Source organism: Bos indicus, chromosome 12 (assembly GCF_029378745.1).
Source record: "Bos indicus isolate NIAB-ARS_2022 breed Sahiwal x Tharparkar chromosome 12, NIAB-ARS_B.indTharparkar_mat_pri_1.0, whole genome shotgun sequence".
NCBI lineage: Eukaryota > Metazoa > Chordata > Mammalia > Artiodactyla > Bovidae > Bos > Bos indicus.
The window spans coordinates 86909334-86929494 of NC_091771.1; the positions used below are offsets into that span (position 1 = coordinate 86909334).

General features: G+C 42.6%; 1 protein-coding gene across 3 annotated transcripts in view; it reads left to right on the forward strand.

Annotated features, from left to right (window-relative positions):
- The window catches only part of MYO16 (myosin XVI), a 518782-nt gene that overhangs the window by 238014 nt on the left and 260607 nt on the right, over positions 1-20161 (forward strand). For 2 of the 3 annotated variants that reach the window (XM_070800476.1, XM_070800474.1), the window contains exons 10-11: positions 9693-9843; positions 17577-17687. In XM_070800476.1, the coding sequence (XP_070656577.1) occupies positions 9693-9843; positions 17577-17687 (262 nt within the window). The remainder of the gene's footprint in view (positions 1-9692; positions 9844-17576; positions 17688-20161) is intronic. The other variant, XM_070800475.1, reaches the window with a different exon arrangement.

The window sequence follows — 20161 nt, forward strand, 5'->3', positions numbered from 1 at the left end:
GATAGCATATTGAAAAGCAGAGACATTGCTTTGCCAACAAAGGTTCATCTAGTCAAGGCTATGGTTTTTCCTGTGGTCATGTATGGATGTGAGAGTTGGACTGTGAAGAAGGCTGAGCACCAAAGAATTGATGCTTTTGAACTGTGGTGTTGGAGAAGACTCTTGAGAGTCCCTTGGACTGCAAGGAGATCCAACCAGTCCATTCTGAAGGAGATCAGCTCTGGGATTTCTTTGGAAGGAATGATGCTAAAGCTGAAACTGCAGTACTATGGCCACCTCATGTGAAGAGTTGACTCATTGGAAAAGACTCTGATGCTGAGAGGGATTGGGGGCAGGAGGAGAAGGGGACGACAGAGGATGAGATGGCTGGATGGCATCATTGACTCAATGGATGTGAGTCTCAGTGATCTCCAGGAGTTGGTGATGGACAGGGAGGCCTGGCGTGCTGCAATTCATGGGGTGGCAAAGAGTCAGACACGACTGAGCAACTGATCTGATCTGATCTGATGACAGTAATCTCTTGTTAGCATCAAAGAAAAAGTGCACCAGAAAAGCCAGTAAATACTTAATTCAAGAGGATGGCAGACTCACTGGATAAGGAAATGGCAAACCCATTCCATATTCTCTCCTAGGAAATCCCATGGATAGAGGAGCCTGGCGAGCTGCATTCTAGGGGGTCACAAAGAGTGGTACACGATTGAGTGGCTGAGCGCACACATGCATAGCAGTCAGGAAGAGAGATTGAGAGTAAGGGCCAGAAAGCTTGTTAGTGCCGGGCTTAGAGGAAAAGTGCTGGTGAAGTTAACCAGAACTGGTCGGAGTGATGAGGCATGAGTTTGCTCGCTGGTGTTTATGGAAGTCAGGCTCCTGCCCTCTGGCAGTGACAGGGAGACCAGGGGCCATCTGTCATGATGATTGCATCTTGGAAGGGTGGCTGTCAGTTCCTGCAGACAGAACCCCTGGGTTGTAAGCCTGGGCATGCGTGGGTGCTAAGTCGCTTCAGTCGTGTCTGACTCTTTGTGACTCTATGGACCGTAGACTGCCAGGCTCCTCTGTCCATGGGATTCTCCAGGCAAGAATACTGGAGTGGGCTGCCATGCCCTCCTCCAGGGGATCTTTACTGGGGAAGCCATTCTTCCTAGGGACTGAGCCCTGTCTTTTACATCTCCTGCATTGGCAGGCAGGTTCTTTACCACTGGAGCCACCTGGGAAGCCCTTGGAAGCCTAGGAGGGGTTTACATCTCAAAGGCAGGCAGAGAAAAAAAAATCATAATCTTAAGATCTTTAAAGTAATTTCTCTATGAAGTGAAGGGTCAGGGGTCCAGAGCAGGGAGATGCTCCGTTGGAATGAGAGGAATGTTACTGCCTTCTTCAGCATGAGTCTATCTTTTTGATGCAAACTGCTATTCACTGGGCATATTTCTTCATATGCTTTATATGTTTCTTGTTTATGAAGCTGAATTCTTCTTTCTATATAATTGCAACTTATTTTTTAAATTAATCTTATATCAAATATTTTGCCATAATTTATAAAGGTTTAATGAGCATTAAAATACCCATGATTATTTTAAGAGTCTTCCTTTTTCTAAAAGAATAGAATTTTAGTGTATGTTTATATTCTACAAATGGATAATCAGTGAAAAGCTAAATATATAGACATTAACAGGAGGATGCTATTGTTAACCACAGTGATTATGGATAAAACGTGTTCTGTTTAAAAACTAGAATAGAAACCTGAAGAAAAATTGCTCCATAGATGTCAAAACATTAACACATGCCGTGAACCTAAGTACATGGTTTTCACTTCCTTACAGAAAATATCTGCCTGACTAATTAATATGCTGTCTATCAGCCCAACCAAATCATTCCAAGGCATTATTCTCACATGAATGAGGGTGTTCGTAACTAGCTGCTCATAATTATTGTTGGTAGTAAGTCATAGGGTTTATAACCTGTGATCTTATTGAGTGTATACAGATATTTTAAAACGCAGGTGAGTGTGTTAACATTATTGAATATTTGGACTTGAAATACATTTAGATATTGTAATTCCTGCATTTGGCAAAGGTGGAACTGAGGCTCAGGGATGGTCTTAGAAGGTCAGGTAGAAACCAAACTGAGGCCCGGACTGACGTAGAATGAGGTCACTATACTATTCCTGGAGCAGTCTTCTTTTCAAGTGTACCTTTCAAAGAGCCTTCTGTTAACACTGCGATTAGATTTGAGATGTGAAAGAAGTATTTCAGCTGTTTCAGTAAACTCACCAGTTCTTCCTTTTGTACGCGTGCGTGCTCAGTGGCTTCAGTCATGCCCAACTCTTTGTGACACTGTAGACTGTAGCCTGTCAGGCTTCTCTGTCCATGAGATTCTCTAGGCAGCCATACTGGACTGAATTGCCATGCCCTCCTCCAGGGGAGCTTCCCAACTCAGGAATCACACCCACGTCTCCTCTCCTGCATCTCCTGCATTACAGGCAGATTCTTTACCACTGAGCCACGGGGGAAGCCCCATCTTCCGTTTCAGTCACTTCAGTTCAGTCGTTCACTTGTGTCCGACTGTTTGCGACCCCATGGACTGCTGCAAACCGAGCCTCCCTGTCCATCACCAACTCCCAGAGTTTACTGAAACTCAGGTCCTTTGAGTCCGGGATGCCATCCAACCATCTCATCCTCTGTCGTCCCCTTCTCCTCCTGCCTTGAATCTTTCCAGCATCAGGGTCTTTTCCAATGAATCAGCTCTTTGCATCAGGTGGCCAAAAGATTGGAGTTTCAGCTTCGGCATCAGTCCTTCCAATGAATATTCAGGACTGATTTCCTTTAGGATGGACTGGTTGGATCTCCTTGCAGTCCAAGGGACTCTCAAGAGTTTTCTCCAACACCACAGTTTAAAAGCATCAGTTCTTCAGCGCTCAGCTTTCTTTATAGTCCAACTCTCACATCCATACATGACTACTGGAAAAACCATAGCTTTGACTAGATGTACCTTTGCTGGCAAAGTAATGTCTCTGCTTTTTAATATGCTGTCTGCTTTGGTCATAACTTTTCTTTGAAGGAACAAGCATCTTTTAATTTCATGGCTGCAGTCACCATGTGCAGTGATTTTGGAGACCCCCCCAAAATAAAATCTCTGAATGTTTCCATTGTTTCCCCATCTATTTGCCATGAAGTGATGGGACCAGATGACATGATTTTAGTTTTCTGAATGTTGAGCTTTAAGCCAACTTTTGCAGTCTCCTCTTTCACTTTCATCAAGAGGCTCTTTAGTTCTTCTTCGCTTTCTGCCATAAGGGTGGTGTCATTTGCACATCTGAGGCTATTGATACTTCTCCCAGCAATCTTGATTCCAGCTTGTGCTTCTTCCAGCCCAGCACTTTTCATGATGTGCTCTGCATATAGGTTAAATAAGCAGGGTGACAATATGCAGCCTTTTTCCTATTTGGAACTAGTCTGTTGTTCCATGTGGACGTGGAGCAGTTCTAACTGTTGCTTCCTGACCTGCATACAGATTTCTCAAGAGGCAGATCAGGTGGTCTGGTATTCCCATCTCTTTCAGAATTTTCCACAGTTGATTGTGATCCACACAGTCAAAGGCTTTGGCATAGTCAATAAAGCAGAAGTAGATGTTTTTCTGGAACTCTCTTGCTTTTTCTATGATCCAGCAGATGTTGGCAATTTCATCTCTGGATCCCCTGCCTTTTCTAAAACCAGCTTGAACATCTGGAAGATCATGGTTCACATACTGTTGCAACCTGGCTTGGAGAATTTTGAGCATTACTTTGTTAGCGTGTGAGATGAGTGCAATTGTGTGATAGTTTGAGCATTCTTTGGCATTGCCTTTCTTTGGGATTGGAATGAAAACTGACCTTTTCCAGTCCTGTGGCCACTGCTGAGTTTTCCAAATTTGCTGGCATATTGAGTGCAGCACTTTCACAGCATCATCTTTTAGAATTTGGAATAGCTCAACTGGAATTCCATCACCTCCACTAGCTTTGTTCGTAGTGATGCTTTCTAAGGCCCACTTGACTTCACATTCCAGGCTGTCTGGCTCGAGGTTTGTAATCACACCATCTTAATTATCTGGGTCATGAAGATCTTTTTTGTTTAGTTCTTCTATGTATTCTTGCCACCTCTTCTTAATATCTTCTGCTTCTGTTAGGTCCATACCATTTCTGTCCTTCTTCCTTTTAGAAATCCTTTAGATTTGGTTTTACATTTTTATAAACTATCATTCTAGTTTCTACCTTGACTAATCTAACTATTGGTTTATTAATTACTTCGTACTCAAAAGGTTCAGTATACGCAAAAACTCTCTTTACTTTTTATTGTTTTTTTTTTTTTTTAATTTCTTGGCAATGCAGAAAAGGGAGACAGCAAGTATAAAGGGAGATAAGGAAGGAAGTATTTGGGGAGATAAATGAATGAAAGCATTTGTCTTACATCAGCACAGACACCTGCACATGAGTGTGTGTAGAGGCTCCGTTCATAATTGACAAAAACTGGACAATCCCAAAGCTTTGAAGGTCAGCCAAAGTGCAGTGCTTCCTACAGGAGGACGCTGCTCAGTGATAAAACGTGAAAAACTTGGTATGTGCAGCGGCTTGAGTGAATCTCAAAGACATTAAGTAAACAAAGCAAGGCACAAAATGCTACATGCTCTGTAATTCCTCCCATATGTCATTTTAGAAAACGGGAAACAATTACCCATGCTTACAAGGATCAAACCAGTCCATCCTAAAGGAAGTCAACCCTGAATATTCACTGGAAGTACTGATGCTGAAGCTCCAATACTTTGGCCACCTGATGCGAAGAGCCAACTCATTCCCAAAGTGGGAACTCATTCCCACTTTGAGCCAACTCATTCCCTGATGCTGGGAAAGATTGAGGGCAAGAGGAGAAGGGACTGGCAGAGGATAAGACAGTTAGATAGCATCACTGATGCAGTGGACATGAATTTGAGCAAACTCCGGGGGATAGAGAAGGTCAGAAGAGCCTGGCATGCTGCAGTTCATGGGATTGCAAAGAGTCGGACTCGACTTTGCAACTGAAAAACACCACTACCACAGGGGATGGGTTTGTGGAGGTTGATGACTTTACAGCCGTGTGCAAAGAGCCATTTGGGAGCGATGAAGATCCTAAGTGTTGCTGGTTACACGGGTTATATGAGTGTGTGTGTGTCTATATATCTAACCAACTATATATAACTATATATATGTAGACCAGACTCATTGAACTGTTTATCTACAGAGTGAATTTTGCTATTTGGAAATCCTCCTTAAAACTAAAACTTTCTAAAACAACAAAATGCATTATGCTTTAATTAGAATCACAACTACTACTGTAAAATTCATGAAATAATTATATTTATATATGTTGCATTTGATTAAATATGTATTTCTGCTTTATAGTCACAATTAGGGAAGTACATTTTTAAATTTTTCTATACTAAAATGTTACAAATTAAGCATTCAGGTTGTGTTTATATTTTATGAACTTAGCTCTCTTAGCCTAGCCCCAGGTAAATAGCAGGGACTGATCACAGCTCCAACCATCAACAGAAAATTGGATTAAAGATTTACTGAGCATGGCCCTGCCCATCCGAATAAGACCCAGTTTCCCCCTCAGTCAGGCTATCCCATGAGGAAGCTTCCATAAGCTTATCTTTCTCCATCAGAGGGCAGACAGTCTGAAAACCACAGTCACAGAAAACTAACCAATCTAATCACATGGACCACAGCCTTCTCTAACTCAGTGAAACTATGAGCAGTGCCATGTAGAGCCACCCAAGATGGGTGGGTCATGGTGGAGAGTTCTGACAAAACGTGGTCCACTGGAGAAGGGAATGGCAAACCACTTCAGTATTCTTGCCTTGAGAAACCCAGGAACAGTATGAAAAGACAAAAAGATAGGATACTGAAAGAGGAACTCCCCAGGTCAGTAGGTGCCCAATATGCTACTGTAGATCAGTGGAGAAACAAATCCAGAAAGAATGAAGAAACGGAGCCAAAGCAAAAACAACACCCAGTTGTGGATGTGACTGGTGATGGAAGCAAGGTCTGATGCTATAAAGAGCAATATTCCATAGGAACCTGGAATGTTAGGACCATGAATCAATGCAAATTGGAAGTGGTCAAACAGGAGATGAAAAGAGTGAACGTCAACATTCTAGGAATCAGCGAACTAAGATGGACTGGAATGGGTGAATTTAACTCAGATGACAATTATATCTACTATTGTGGGGAGGAATCCCTTAGAAGAAATGGAGTAGCCATCATAGTCAACAAAAAGTCTGAAATGCAGTACTTGGATGCAGTCTCAAAAATGACAGAATGATCTCTGTTTCCAAGCAAACCATTCAGTGTCATGGTAATCCAAGTCTATGTCCCAACCAGTAATGCTGAAGAAGCTGAAGTTGAATGGTTCTATGAAGACCTACAAGACCTTCTAGAACTAACACCCAAGAAAGATGTCCGTTTCATTATAGAGAACTGGAATGGAAAAGTAGAAAGTCAAGAAACACCTGGGGTAACAGGTAAATTTGGCCTTGGAGTACAGAATGAAGCAGGGCAAAGACTAATAGAGTTTTGACAAGAGTAAGCACTGGTCACAGCAAACACCCTCTTTCAACAACACAAGAGAAGACTCTACACATGGACATCACCAGATGGTCAACACAGAAATCAGATTGATTACATTCTTTGCAGCCAAAGCTGGAGAAGCTCTATACTGTTAGCAAAAACAAGACCAGGAGCTGACTGTGGCTCAGATCATGAGCTCCTTATTGCCAAATTCAGACTTAAATTGAAGAAAGTAGGGAAAACCACTAGACCATTCAGGTATGACCTAAGTCAAATCCCTAACGATTATACAGTGGAAGTGAAAAATAGATTTAAGGGACTAGATCTGATAGAGTGCCTGAAGAACTATGGATGGAGGTTCGTGATACTATACAGGAGACAGGGAGCAAGGCCATTCCCAAGGGAAAGAAATGCAAAAAGGCAAAATAGCTGTCTGAGGAGGCCTTACAAATAGCTGTGAAAAGAAGTGAAGCAAAAAGCAAAGGAGAAAAGGAAGGATAGATCCATCTGAATGCAGAGTTCCAAATAATAGCAAGGAGAGATAAGAAAGCCTTTCTCAGTGATCAGTACAAAGAAATGGAGGAAAACAATGGAATGGGAAAGACTAGAGATCTCTTCAAGAAAATTAGAGATACCAAGGTAACATTTCATGCAAAGATGGGCTCAATAAAGGACAGAAATAGTATGGACCTAACAGAAGCAGAAGATATTAAGAAGAGGTGGCAAGAATACACAGAAGAACTATACAAAAAAGATCTTCATGACCCAGATAATCAAGATGGTGTGATCATTGACCTAGAGCCAGACATCCTGGAATGCAAAGTCAAGTGGGCCTTATGAAGCATCACTACAAACAAAACTAGTAGAGGCGATGGAATTCCAGTTGAGCTCTTCCAAATCCTAAAAGATGGTGCCATAAAAGTGCTGAATTCAATATGCCAGCAAATTTGGAAAACTCAGCAGTGACCACAGGGCTGGAAAAGGTCAGTTTTCATTCCAATCCCAAAGAAAGGCAATGCCAAAGAATGCTCAAACTACCACACAATTACACTCATCTCACACGCTAGTAAAGTAATGCTCAAAATCCTCCAAGCCAGGCTTCAACAATACGTGAGCCTTGAACTTCCAGATGTTCAAGCTGGTTTTAGAAAAGGTAGAGGAACCAGAGATCAAATTGCCAACATTTGCTGGATCATTGAAAAAGCAAGAGAGTTCCAGAAAAACATCTACTTCTGCTTTATTGACTATGCCAAAGCCTTTGACTGTGTGGATTACAACTAACTGTGGAAAATTCTGAAAGAGATGGGAATACCAGACCACCTGGTATTCCCTCACCTGCCTGCTGAGAGGTCTGTGTGCAGGTCCGGAAGCAGCAGTTAGAACTGGACATGAAACAACAGACTGTTCCAAATAGGAAAAGGAGTACGTCAAGGCTGTATATTGTCACCCTGCTTATTTAGCTTATAGGCAGAGTACATCATGAGAAATGCTGGGCTGGATGAAGCACAAGCTGGAATCAAGATTGCTGGCAGAAATATCAATAACCTCAGATATGCAGATAACACCACCCTTGTGGCAAAAAGTGAAGAGGAACTAAAGAGCCTCTTGATGAAAGTGAAAGAGGAGAGTGCAAAAGTTGGGTTAAAGCTCTACATTCAGAATATTAAGATCATGGCATCTGGTCCCATCACTTCATGGCAAATAGATGGGGGAAACAGTGGCTGACTTTATTTTTTCTGGGCTCCAACATCACTGTAGATGGTGATTGCAGCCATGAAATTAAAAGACACTTGCTCCTTGAAAGGAAAGTTATGACCAACCTATACAGCTTATTAAAAAGCAGAGATATTACTTTGCCAACAAAGGTCCGTCTAGTCAAAGCTATGATTTTTCCAGTAGTCATGTATGGATGTGAGAGTTGGAGTATAGATAAAGATGAGCACTGAAGAATTGATGCTTTTGAACTGTAGTGTTGGAGAAGACTCTTGAGAGTTCCTTGGACTGCAAGGAGATCCAACCAGTCCTTCCTAAAGGAGATCAGTCCTAAATATTCATTGGAAGAACTGATGCTGAAACTGAAACTCCAATACTTTGGCTAGCTAATGCCAAGATCTGACTCATTGGAAAAGACTCTAATGCTGGCAAGGATTGAAAGTAGGAGGAGATGGAGATGACAGAGGATGAGATGGTTGGATGGCATCAAGGACTCAATGGACATGAGTTTGAGTAAACTTCGGGAGTTGGTGATGGACAAGGAGGCCTGGCATGCTGCAGTCCATGGGGTCGCAAAGAGTTGGGCATGACTGAGTGACTCAACTGAACTGACCAAACTGAGCCATTTTGGCATGAAGTCAATGGAAGAAGAACAACAAAATGATATAGGTTTTATTTATTTACTTTTCCCTAAATTGAATGGTAAAGAACTAATAGAACTTGTTTATCACAATGCAGCCCTTTATTGCGTCATTCAGTTTTAATTCCCCTGTTAACATTTCATCACAAACTATTTTAACTGTTTCCCATGATTCTTTCAAGCTTTCCTGATGACTCAGACAGTAAAGAATCTGCCTGCAATATGAAAAACCTGGGCTCGATCCCTGGGTTGAGAAGATCCCCTGGAGGAGGGAACAGCTACCCGCTCCAGTATTCTGGCCTGGAGAATTCCGTAGACTGTATAGTTCACAGGGTCACAAAGAGTCAAATACGACTGAGCCCCTTTCACATGATTCTATAATATATTTTTAATCCTATAATTTAATCAACTGTAGAATGTTGCTTTCACTTGTTTGTAGTTCATTTTCACATTTAGATATTTTGCTTAGTTCAGTCACGAGTTTCAACCTTAGCTTTTAAAGTGCCCATTGGTTGTCTGTTAAGGCCTATGTACTGTACATTCATAACCATTTTCTTCTCCAGTTGAAATAAGTATATGTTTCTCTTGGAAGTAAAGTTGAAAGAAATTTGGAGCTGATTGAAAAGCTTCAAGTTTCTCACGGATTTTCCCTGCAGTGTTGAGAGTGTTTCTTGGGTGAACCAGACTGAGCTGTTTGGTCATGGTAGTTTTTGATTGAGGTGGCAACTTTAGGAGACTAATTATAGCATGGATTCTTTCCTACAGCAGTCCCCTGGTATTGCCAATCGCCAAGCAAGACAGCCTGTTGGAAAAAGACATTATGTTCAAAGATGCAACAAAAGGTCTCTGCAAACGACAGTCTCAGGACAGCACAGTGGAGAACACCCCCATGCATGGCCCCGCCAAGCCTGAGCAGGTAATCACACCCTCCTGCGTGTCCGCCACAGCTGCAGCTACTGTGCATGCAGTAGGGCCTTAGGGCCAACTTTTCAGAAGCAAGCTCCCACTAATTTCCATTCAAAGAAAAATTAATAAGTGCATATGTTAATATTTTGTGAAATGCCCATATTGTTATGGTATTATACTGACCATTAACAAAAATTGCTGTTGTATTTCACAAGGATTTGAATTTTATAATCTTGACTTAACCAGGAATGGACATTCAGCTAATACACTAAATTTCTGAATATTTTCAGTTATGGCATTAGTCATCATTTTGATTATTATGCAGACTGTGTTTTTTGTTTCTTACAAATATCAAATATTTTACCTAACAATGAAAAAAGGCAAGTCAGTCACTGGGTCACTTGTTAAATGCAATTGTGTTGGTGTATTGTGTGTGTGTGTGTGTGTGTGTGTCTGTGTGTGTGTGTTTGTCCCAATGTCAAAAAGATGGGAGATTACTTTGAGGAACTTAACAGATATTAGTGTATTTGTTTGTCAATTCCACAGAAATAAATGACAGTTTTACATTTCATGTTTTATAAATGACAGAGCATTTTTATAAATGTCAGAGTAATCTCTGAAAGTGTTTTGTTTTTCTACTGTATCTAATTTCGATGTTTTAAAGACAGTTTGTTGAGGTTTTCTCAAGAACCTCTACTTTTAGTTTCATTCATTTTTGTTATTTTAAAATAACAAATTCAGTTTTGTAATTTTGAAATATCTTAGTGGGTGTAGTCACCAGCTTAGGCTTCCAGAATAAAATACAACACACCACGTGCCTTAAACACCCGAAAGCTTCTTTCTTGCGGTTCTGGAGACTGGAAGCTCAGTGTCAGGGTGCTGGCTGACTCATTTCTGGTGAAGGTCTTCTTTCTGACTTGCAGACAACTGCTTTCTCCCTGTGTCCTCACATGGTAGAGAGAGAGAATAAACAGCCTTTTTGGTGTCTCCTTTAAGGACACCAATCCTATAGGTTCAGGTCCCCACCCTTTTGACCTCACTTAACCTTTGTAATTTCATGGCTGCAATCACCATCTGCAGTGATTTTGGAGCCCCAAAAAATAAAGTCTGACACTGTTTCCACTGTTTCCCCATCTATTTCCCATGAAAGGATGGGACCAGATGCCATGATCTTAGTTTTCTGAATGTTGAGCTTTAAGCCAACTTTTTCACTCTCCTCTTATACTTTCATCAAGAGGCTTTTTAGTAGTCATGTATGGATGTGAGAGTTGGACTGTGAAGAAAGCTGAGCACTGAAGAATTGATGCTTTTGAACTGTGGTGTTGGAGAAGACTCCTGAGAGTCCCTTGGACTGCAAGGAGATCCAACCAGTCCATTCTGAAGGAGATCAGTCCTGGGTGTTCTTTGGAAGGACTCATGCTAAAGCTGAAACTCCAGTACTTTGGCCACCTCATGTGAAGAGTTGACTCATTGGAAAAGACTCTGATGCTGGGAGGGATTGGGGGCAGGAGGAGAAGGGGACGACAGACGATGGGATGGCAGGATGGCATCACCGACTCAATGGACGTGAGTTTGAGAGAACTCTGGGAGTTGGTGATGGACAGGGAGGCCTAGCGTGCTGCAATTCATGAAGTCATAAAGAGACGGACATGACTGAGTGACTGAACTGAACTGAACTGAACCTTTATAACCTCCTAAAGGCCCTATAGGGCTTCCTTGGTGGCTCAGTGGTGAAGAATCTGCCTGTGGTGCAAGAGACATGGTTTGATCCCTGGATTGGGAAGTTCTCCTGCAAAAGGAAATGGCAACCCACTCCAATATTCTTGCCTGGGAAATCCCACGGAGAGGAGTCCCATGGAATGTAGGAGCCCTACGTCCATGGGGTTGCAAGGAATTGGACATGACTTAGGGCCTTTTCTTGTTCTTAATCACTATCTCCAAACAGTGTCATATGCTGGCTAGAGCCTCAGCATGTGAATTTGGAGGAGGGGAACCATTCAGTCCACAGTGACAGGCAAATTGAGTGTTAGGTGAAGTTTAAGACAAAGCTTTTTCTTAACAGTTTTAAAGATCCTATGAGCATTCTGTAGCCTTAAATACATATTCTTAAGTGACAGAGGCTGGTCTGAAAAGGCTATATACTGTATGATTATACTATTTGACATTCAAGAAAAGATCAAACTATTGAGACACTGGGAGAAGGCAATGGCACCCCACTCCAGTACTCTTGCCTGGAAAATCCCATGGATGGAGGAGCCTGGTAGGCTGCAGTCCATGGGGTCGCTAAGAGTCGGACATGACTGAAGTGACTTAGTAGCAGCAGCAGCAGCATTGAGACACTAAAAACATTAGAGGTTGCCAGGGATCAGGGCGGAGGGGATACATAGGAGGAGAAGGGAGTCTTTAGGGCAGTGGAGCTTCTCTCTGTATGACCCTGTCATACCTGATAGATAGATACCTGATGTAACACGTATGTCCAAATCCAGAGAACATGTAACACCAAGAGTGGCCTTGATGAAAGGATGTAAGAGTGGCCAAGCTGTAAGGATCCGGCCTCACATCCTGATCCTTGATGTGAACTGTGAGCCTTGGGTGATGATGACGTTTCAGTGGAGGTTTGTGATGGTAACAGAAGAGCCACACTGGAGAGGGATATTGATAATAGGGAAGGCTATCCAGGAGAGGGCTGGGGTATATGAGAAATTCTGTCCCTTCCTGTCAGTTTTGCTGTGAACCTAAAGCAGCTCTAAGACATAAAATCTGAAAATAATGAAAAGACATTAGCAGCATAATGTCAAATGTGATCCTTGCGGAAAACCTTTTCAATTTTTTCCTGTTAGCTCTTTATAAATGTGTCACAGGCATTGAAAGCAACTGTCATCGTGTTGTGTTGATCTGGTATTAAACTAGGAGAAATTAGTGTTCAGGTTTCATGTGCTTATGTTATCTATGGAATCAGTTCAGTCAGTTCAGTCGCTCAGTCATGTCTGACTCTTTGCGACCCATGAATCACGGCACACCAGGCCTCCCTGTCCATCACCAACTCCCAGAGTTTACCCAAACTCATGTCCGTTGAGTTGGTTATGCCATCCAACCATTTCATCCTCTGTCTTCCCCTTCTCCTCCTGCCCTCAATCTTTCCCAGCATCAGGGTCTTTTCCAATGAGTCAGTTCTTCACATCAGGTGGCCAAAGTATTGGAGTTTCAGCTTCAGCATCAGTCCTTCCAATGAACATTCAGGACTGATTTCCTCCAGGATTGACTGGGTGGATATTCACTCATATCTCCCACTATGAGCATCACGCCATCATCGTCATCGTTCGTTCTTGGTCTCAAGGTGCTTGGTTTCTTGGCAGGAATATCCATCAACTGGATTCTTCACCCACACTTCCCAGGAGGGCTTTAGAAAAGCCTTCTCAGAGCAATCAAGTTTTGATTCACGTTTTAAAGAGAAACATATCATGTGTAATTCAAGTTGAACAAAATCCACAGCATCTCTCCTTCCAGATTTTTAGAAAATGTAGGTCTTATCAAATGATAACTACATAAATGGGACTTCCCAGGTGGCTCAGTGATAAAGAACCTGCCTGCCAAGCAGGAGACCTGAGTTTGATCCCTGGTTCAGGAAGATCCCCTGGAGGAGGATATGGCAATGCCCTCCAGTATTCTTGCCTGAGAAATCCCGTGGACAGAGGAGCCTGGCGGGCTACAGTCTGTGGGATCACAAAGAGCAAGACACAACTTAGTGGAAACAACAGCAAACTACATAAATGAATATTCAAGGCTTGATTTGAATGTTTTTTCCCTTGATTCTGATAGTGACCAAAATTCACATTAGCTTGATCATATCTCTGAGAATGTAGAGTTTTGTTTTTGTTTTTTAAGATGGTTAAAAATGTGCGGTATTTTCCTTCTCTTTCACTTTGTACTGCTCTTGCCTCCCATCCCTCCTCTCTCTGCCTGCCTGCTTCTGTGCTCTTTTTAGTCTCCTACCTGCTTGGCTTCTCCCTCTTCTCTTCTCTCTCCTTTCCTTTCATAGTATATTTATTTAAATTTGGCTCCAGCTTAAAATTCAGGTCATTTTATTCTGTTTAGTGAAGGTGCGCTTTCCTAGGGGTGAAGAGAGAGGAGGATGCAGTCATGCAGACTTGCTCTGGTTCGGGCCTGCTTTTGGAGCTCTGTGCTCTGGGAGCCCCTTAACCTCAGTAAGCCCTATCTGTAAAATGGGTATATAGTACTCACCTTACTTGCTTGTTTTGAAGATGACAAAGGCTAAGCTTGCAATATGACAGCACAGTTACCAAGCATGAATAAAAACTCTGTGAGACACAGTTACTGTTTTTATGATTGTTACTTGTATAGACTGACTGTAAGGTTTTGCCCCAGTAGCTTAGTCTTCTGTCCATTCATTTGTCTGCTCTTACTTCATGTAATTCCTCTTTTTTTTTGCAGTGTAAGGATAGATTACTTTAAAAAAATAATAATACAAAATCGTACTTTAAGAGCTTACAAAAACACTTTCACATATATTATCTTAATTCTCAAAATTCATTTTCACTTCTCAACTGACACTCAAGTTCCAAATTGAGTATTTCAGCTGACCAAACAAACTCAAGATGCCTAGAATCACAAGTGTTTCTTTTACAGTTTCCGGTGCTCTTTGGGGAAAACACTGCAAGCTCCAGGTTTATTTCCCACAGCCGGACTGACCTAGGACAGTTCTACGCATGGGAGACAAAGCGTGTGTCCCACGGCTCCTTGTGCGCAGAGGGCTTTTGAAGGTTGGCAGTGGTTCTCCTTCTGTACCAGCACCCAGGTACACAAAAGCGTAAATCCTCAGCAAACACAGGACCTGATAAACCGCGCTCTCTAAGAAGCGGAATAAAAAGCAAGTGTGAAGTGTTAGTCGCTCAGGTGTGTCCCACTCTTTGTGAACCCACAGACTGTAGCCCGCCAGGCTCCTCTGTCCATGGAGTTCTCCAGGCAAGAATACTGGAGTGGGTTCCATCCCTTCTCCAGGGGATCTTCCTGACCCAGGGATGGAAACCAACCCTCCTGCATTGCAGGCAGATTCTTTACGGTCTGAGCCACCCCGGGGAGCTCTGATGCTTCTGCTGCTGCTAAGTCGCTTCAGTCGTGTCCGACTCTGTGCGACCCAATGGACGGCAGCCCACCAGGCTACCCCGTCCCTCGGATTCTCCAGGCAAGAACACTGGAGTGGGTTGCCATTTCCTTCTCCAATGCATGAAAGTGAAAAGTGAAAGTGAAATCGCTCAGTTGTATCCCACTCTTTGCGACCCCATGGACTGCAGCCTACCAGGCTCCTCTGTCCATGGGATTTTCCAGGCAAGAGTACTGGAGTGGGGTGCCATTGCCTTCTCCGCCGGGGAGCTCTACAAAGCAGGAAATGCCAAACAGCTGAAGTTAAGAGTCTTTGCAGCTGAGCTCTCAGGGAAGCCCCCAGAAGCAGGTAACAGCAGTTACAGTGCTGTGCAGGCAGGCTGAGGGCTTCAGCTTTGGGGAGCATGGTATTTGGTCAGATCGTCACCCCTTTCCCTGGTAGGACCATCCCAGGCAGATCTTTTGTTCTTTTTTTTAATTTCCTCTTTCCTCTTCATTCATGCATCCTTGGTTCTTTCCTCCTAGACAACCTTTTCCTCAGGGTCTTCTTGTACTTATTCCATTTGTCAGAACTCCTCTTTGCCCACTGAAGTTCTGGTTCCTTGACATACACTGCTTATGTCCCATAGAGAGAAAACACCGTCAAACAAATGAGAACAAAGCAGTAAATCTGACAGCACTCACAGCCCTGTTGACAAATAGGAAACAGGAAGGGGTGAATTCAGAGTATTTCCAAGATGTAAATTCCTTTTGGGTCTTAAAACATTTATCAAAACGCTTCTCTAATTTCTCCCTGACTTTCTATCCTGAATTATGTATGTTTTGTGTTTGAGATCTCTATTTTGGGAAATATACATGTATATAAAGTGTGCATGCTCAGTCGCTCAGTCATGTCTGACTCTGCGACCCCCATGGTCTGTAGCCCGCCAGGCTCCCCTGTCTATGGTATTTCCCGAGCAGAATGACTGGAGTGGGTAGCCATTTCCTTCTCCAGGGATGTATAAAGAGGAGAAAATATATGTGTGTACACATATATATCCTGGAGGAGGGCATGGCAACCTGATCCAGTATTATTGCTTGGAGAATCCCCGTGGACAGAGGAGCCTGGCGGACTCCAGTCCATGGAGCTCGCCAAGAGTCAGATACAACAAAGCACAGCAGTGCGTATGGAAACGTGCATATCTTCATGAGAACCATGATGATCAATCCTAGTGAAGATGTTAATTTTTTTTTTTACATATTTATGCTGTCTCTGTTTTGACTGTAGTTGTAATTGTTCGGGAGACATTGGTAGCGTACACAAAGCCTTCCACTCTGAACATAAAAATATCCGCAGACATACTTCTTGTTTTTCTTTCTACTGGTTGTCAGCTGTCACAATGCTTTAGGAATCTTTATAAAGTGTGTGTCCCTTGGGGAGCCTTGCTTAAGACTGATTATCAGAGCTTCATTCCTGATCAGTCTGGAATCCGACATGATAAATACAAGGAATTCTTCCCTTGATCTACCCGAAGACTGTATTTTCATGTTTCATCACGGCAAGCTGGCTGGGAAGTCTTCACATTTTTACCGTCAGCCTGGTACTTTCTCTCACCATGGAGCAGCTGTGACTGTGGATGAAAATCCTCAAGAATTCCAAGGAGATGCTGCAATAGCTCTTACAGGCTCGTTGGGACAAATGTGAAACTTCTGTTAGTGCTGTTCATGCTTTTTTATTTTTTTTCTAAACGTGCACTCAAATTTGCATTCTGCTCCTTAGACCAGTGACTGTAAGAGAATTTTATTATCTTAGTGTAAATCATTACTCCTAAAGGAAAAAAAAAAAATCCTGCTCTTGGTTTTTCTCTTTTATGGTCTCTTTGGAAGTTCAACATGTATGGTAACTTGCTAGAGGTGTTAGTTTGTGTCTATAAAACTAAACATTGTCCATTTCTGACTTGTAAATGATAGATTTTCATCTAATTAAATAATTCAAATTCATCTCTTTTTTTATTTGAAGTGTTTTCCAGTTTTTCAACTCTGTCACTCAACATTAAATTGAGTGGGAAAACAGTTTTTTCTCTTTCTTTCTGGCAGAATTACCTTAACCTCACCACTGCCTTAAGAGTAATGTAGGGCAGGATGAAAATTACAAGCCAAAATTCTAGAGTCTGTTGTGGAATTCCAGCATCCTCCTCCACATGTGCCGAAGCTGACGTCTGTGTACACTGCTTTCTTCCTATTTCAGTTTCCTGAAAAGAGTTTTCCTTTAGTTTTGGAAGCACTGCAAACGTGAGCGTTTTAATAGCTGGCCTTACAGAGGGCTCAGCGCAGTTCAGAGCTGTGTAAATTAGACAGACTTCAGGGTGTGGTGGATGCTGGGCCACATGAGGCGTGTGTGTGTTGGTGAGGGTGTGCATGTCCATGTGCAGGCTGCGGGGCACAGGAACAGATTCTCCTCTGAATACATTGCTACGGTTGGTGAGTTTTTTTTGCTCCTTCTAAGTGAACCGTATCATCTTTTAATAACAGTTTCACAGTCATGTGGTCTGTAAACTTTTGACATGTAATTGAAACTGGAACATCCAGCTGTGAGGACAGTTGATTTGGAAGTAGAATTCATCTTACCTGATTTTTCCTCAGGTCAAGCTGATGCCTCCCGCTCCCAATGATGACCTGGCGACGCTCAGCGAGCTCACAGACAGCAGCCTGCTTTATGAAATTCAGAAGCGCTTTGGGAACAATCAGATTTACGTAAGTGCCCTTGAAATTGCCTTTTGCATGGCTTTGTCTTGTGTGTATATTCACCCTTCCGTGCTGCTAATATTACAAGGAGAGGGCTCTTTGTTACTTAGGAGCATCCCGATAGCTTAAGGTGGATTTCTCAGGGTTCAGGTCAGTTCTTCTGATTCAGGTATGAGGCAGTTTCAGCAATGACCCACACTTCAGCGTGGTTAAAGTTGTCTGCCTGAGGGTAGACAACTTCCTGTGGTCAGGTTTGCTGGAGGAGAAGATCCTGCTTAGATCCCGCAGGATCTGCAGGTCAGTTATAAAAATGCTGCTTGTTTCATCTGCTTTAACTCGGCCACTCAGATCTGGAAAAGGAAGCCAGAGAGGAAAAGCTAAGTGAGCCTTGAGGGCTTGCCTCTGTCTGCATGAAAAAAGATACTGTGTTTCCAAATTATCAAGAAATGTCTTTGTTGAGTAAGTAATTTATACACATATCTCTGATAATAAGATACAGATATCTGACTTAGATGACAAACAGCACGGAGGATTGATTTGCTTGGTTCTACTCTGGTTTATATGTGTTATTTCTTCCAGTATGTGGATCGGTTTTGGCAGTATGTAATCTCAGACTCTCTTTCTCTCTCTCATTGATTTCATTAAATTCAACTCAGAGCAATTCAATCAGAAGGTCTACAGAGAAATCTGATTATGCACATGTCTGCTATCCCTTTTGGATCACACCCTTTTTTTTTTTTCCTCCTCCACTGAGCAATTGATTAAGTAATTTTCATGTAAATGTGAAATCTGAGGTTTCTTTACAAGTAATAAATTGTCAGGTGCTGATTAACCTATGAAAATTCAGGGCAGCATCTTAACACTTGGATAAATTGCCTGCCACTGTAAATACACTTAAAACTAAATACTTCTATCAGAACTAATGGAATTGAGTCATCAGCATGAAGAGGCAGAGCCTGATTACTTTGGTCTCTGCTGCTGCCTTGCCACTTGTGTGGTTTGTGCCATTGTCTCTCTTTCCATAACGTCTTGCTGATTCTTCTTCCTGTTAACGTCTTAGTCACGTTATCGGTAGACCACTGAAGTTTTTATTTTGTGCTGGAGTAGAGCCGATGAGCAAGGTTGTGATGGTTTCAGGTATGCAGTGAAGGGACTCAGCCATCCGTATATGCGCATCCATTCTCCTCCAAAACCCCATCCCATCCAGGCTGCCACATGACATTGAGCAGAGTTCTGTGTGCTACAGGGCAGATGCTTGTTGGTTATCCATTTTGAATCTAGCAGTGTGTACGAACTCCCTCCTTCCTTCATCCTTCCCCCCTGCTAACCATAAGTTTGTTCTCTAAATCTGTGTTGAATGGTTCTGATTTCCTTTCTTTCGTTCATGCCTTTCAAGTGGCTTTTTCTCCCAAATATCATTTAGTCCACAGCTTCCCTGGTGGCTCAGCTGGTAAAGAATCCGCTTGCAGTGAGGGAGACCTGGGTTAGATCCTTGGGTGGGGAAGATCCCCAGAGTCGGACACGCCTGAGCGACCTTCACGTCCTCTGCCTCCCCGTGCTCACCACCCTCATCGTCCTGGCCCCAGCAGCCTCCTGCCTTCCTAGGGGAAACTTCACCCCTTTTCAGTCTGATCTCACAAGGAACTAGGGCCATTTTTATGCAGAAGAAATGTAATCTCAAAACTCCCAGTCTTAGAACTTTTCGGTAGCTTGTCATTTTTCGTGGAAGGATGGCCACATGTCCTTATTCCCTGTCTGGCCCCTAAACATGATCATTGGTGATTCCTAGTCACCCCCCTTAGAATTCTTCCCTGGAGTTCTCTTTCTCACTCCATGAAGTGCAAAGCTTTATAAACTCCCTCTAGGTACTTTTTCAGTCTCTAAGTAAACCTTCCCAGAGCTTCCAGATTAAGTTACTATGGACCATCTTTCTTTGGCTTTTCTGCACACACCACTAAGTGGGAGCCAAATAATGGCTTTCATGTTTCTCTTTGAAACCCTGATAGATCCTTACCTTTTCTGCCTTGTTTAATAATATATGTGTGCGTGCTAAGTCATTTCAGTTGTTTCCAACTCTGCAATATGGACCATGGTCCTCCAGGCTCCTCTGTCGATGGGATTCCCCAGGCAAGAATACTGGAGTGGGTGGCTGTGCCCTCCCCCAGGGGACCTTCCCAACCCAAGCATTGAACTGGTGTCCGGCACTGGAAGGCAGATTCTTTACCATTAGCGCCACCTGAGAAGCCCCATTTGATGATATAGGGGCTATTAATTTAAAAATTTGGCTGGAAGTCAGCATATTACACATTTATGTGCTGTTTCTGATCCTTGCAGAAAGCTGTTTTATCATTAAAATTAGTGTTTTATCATTAAGCAAGTTATTACCACATGTAATTACTTTGTATAGATTAAGAAAGTTCCGTTATATTAGTAGTTTTCAAAGTTATTATTATTTTTAGTCAAGAGTGGGAATTGACTATTAT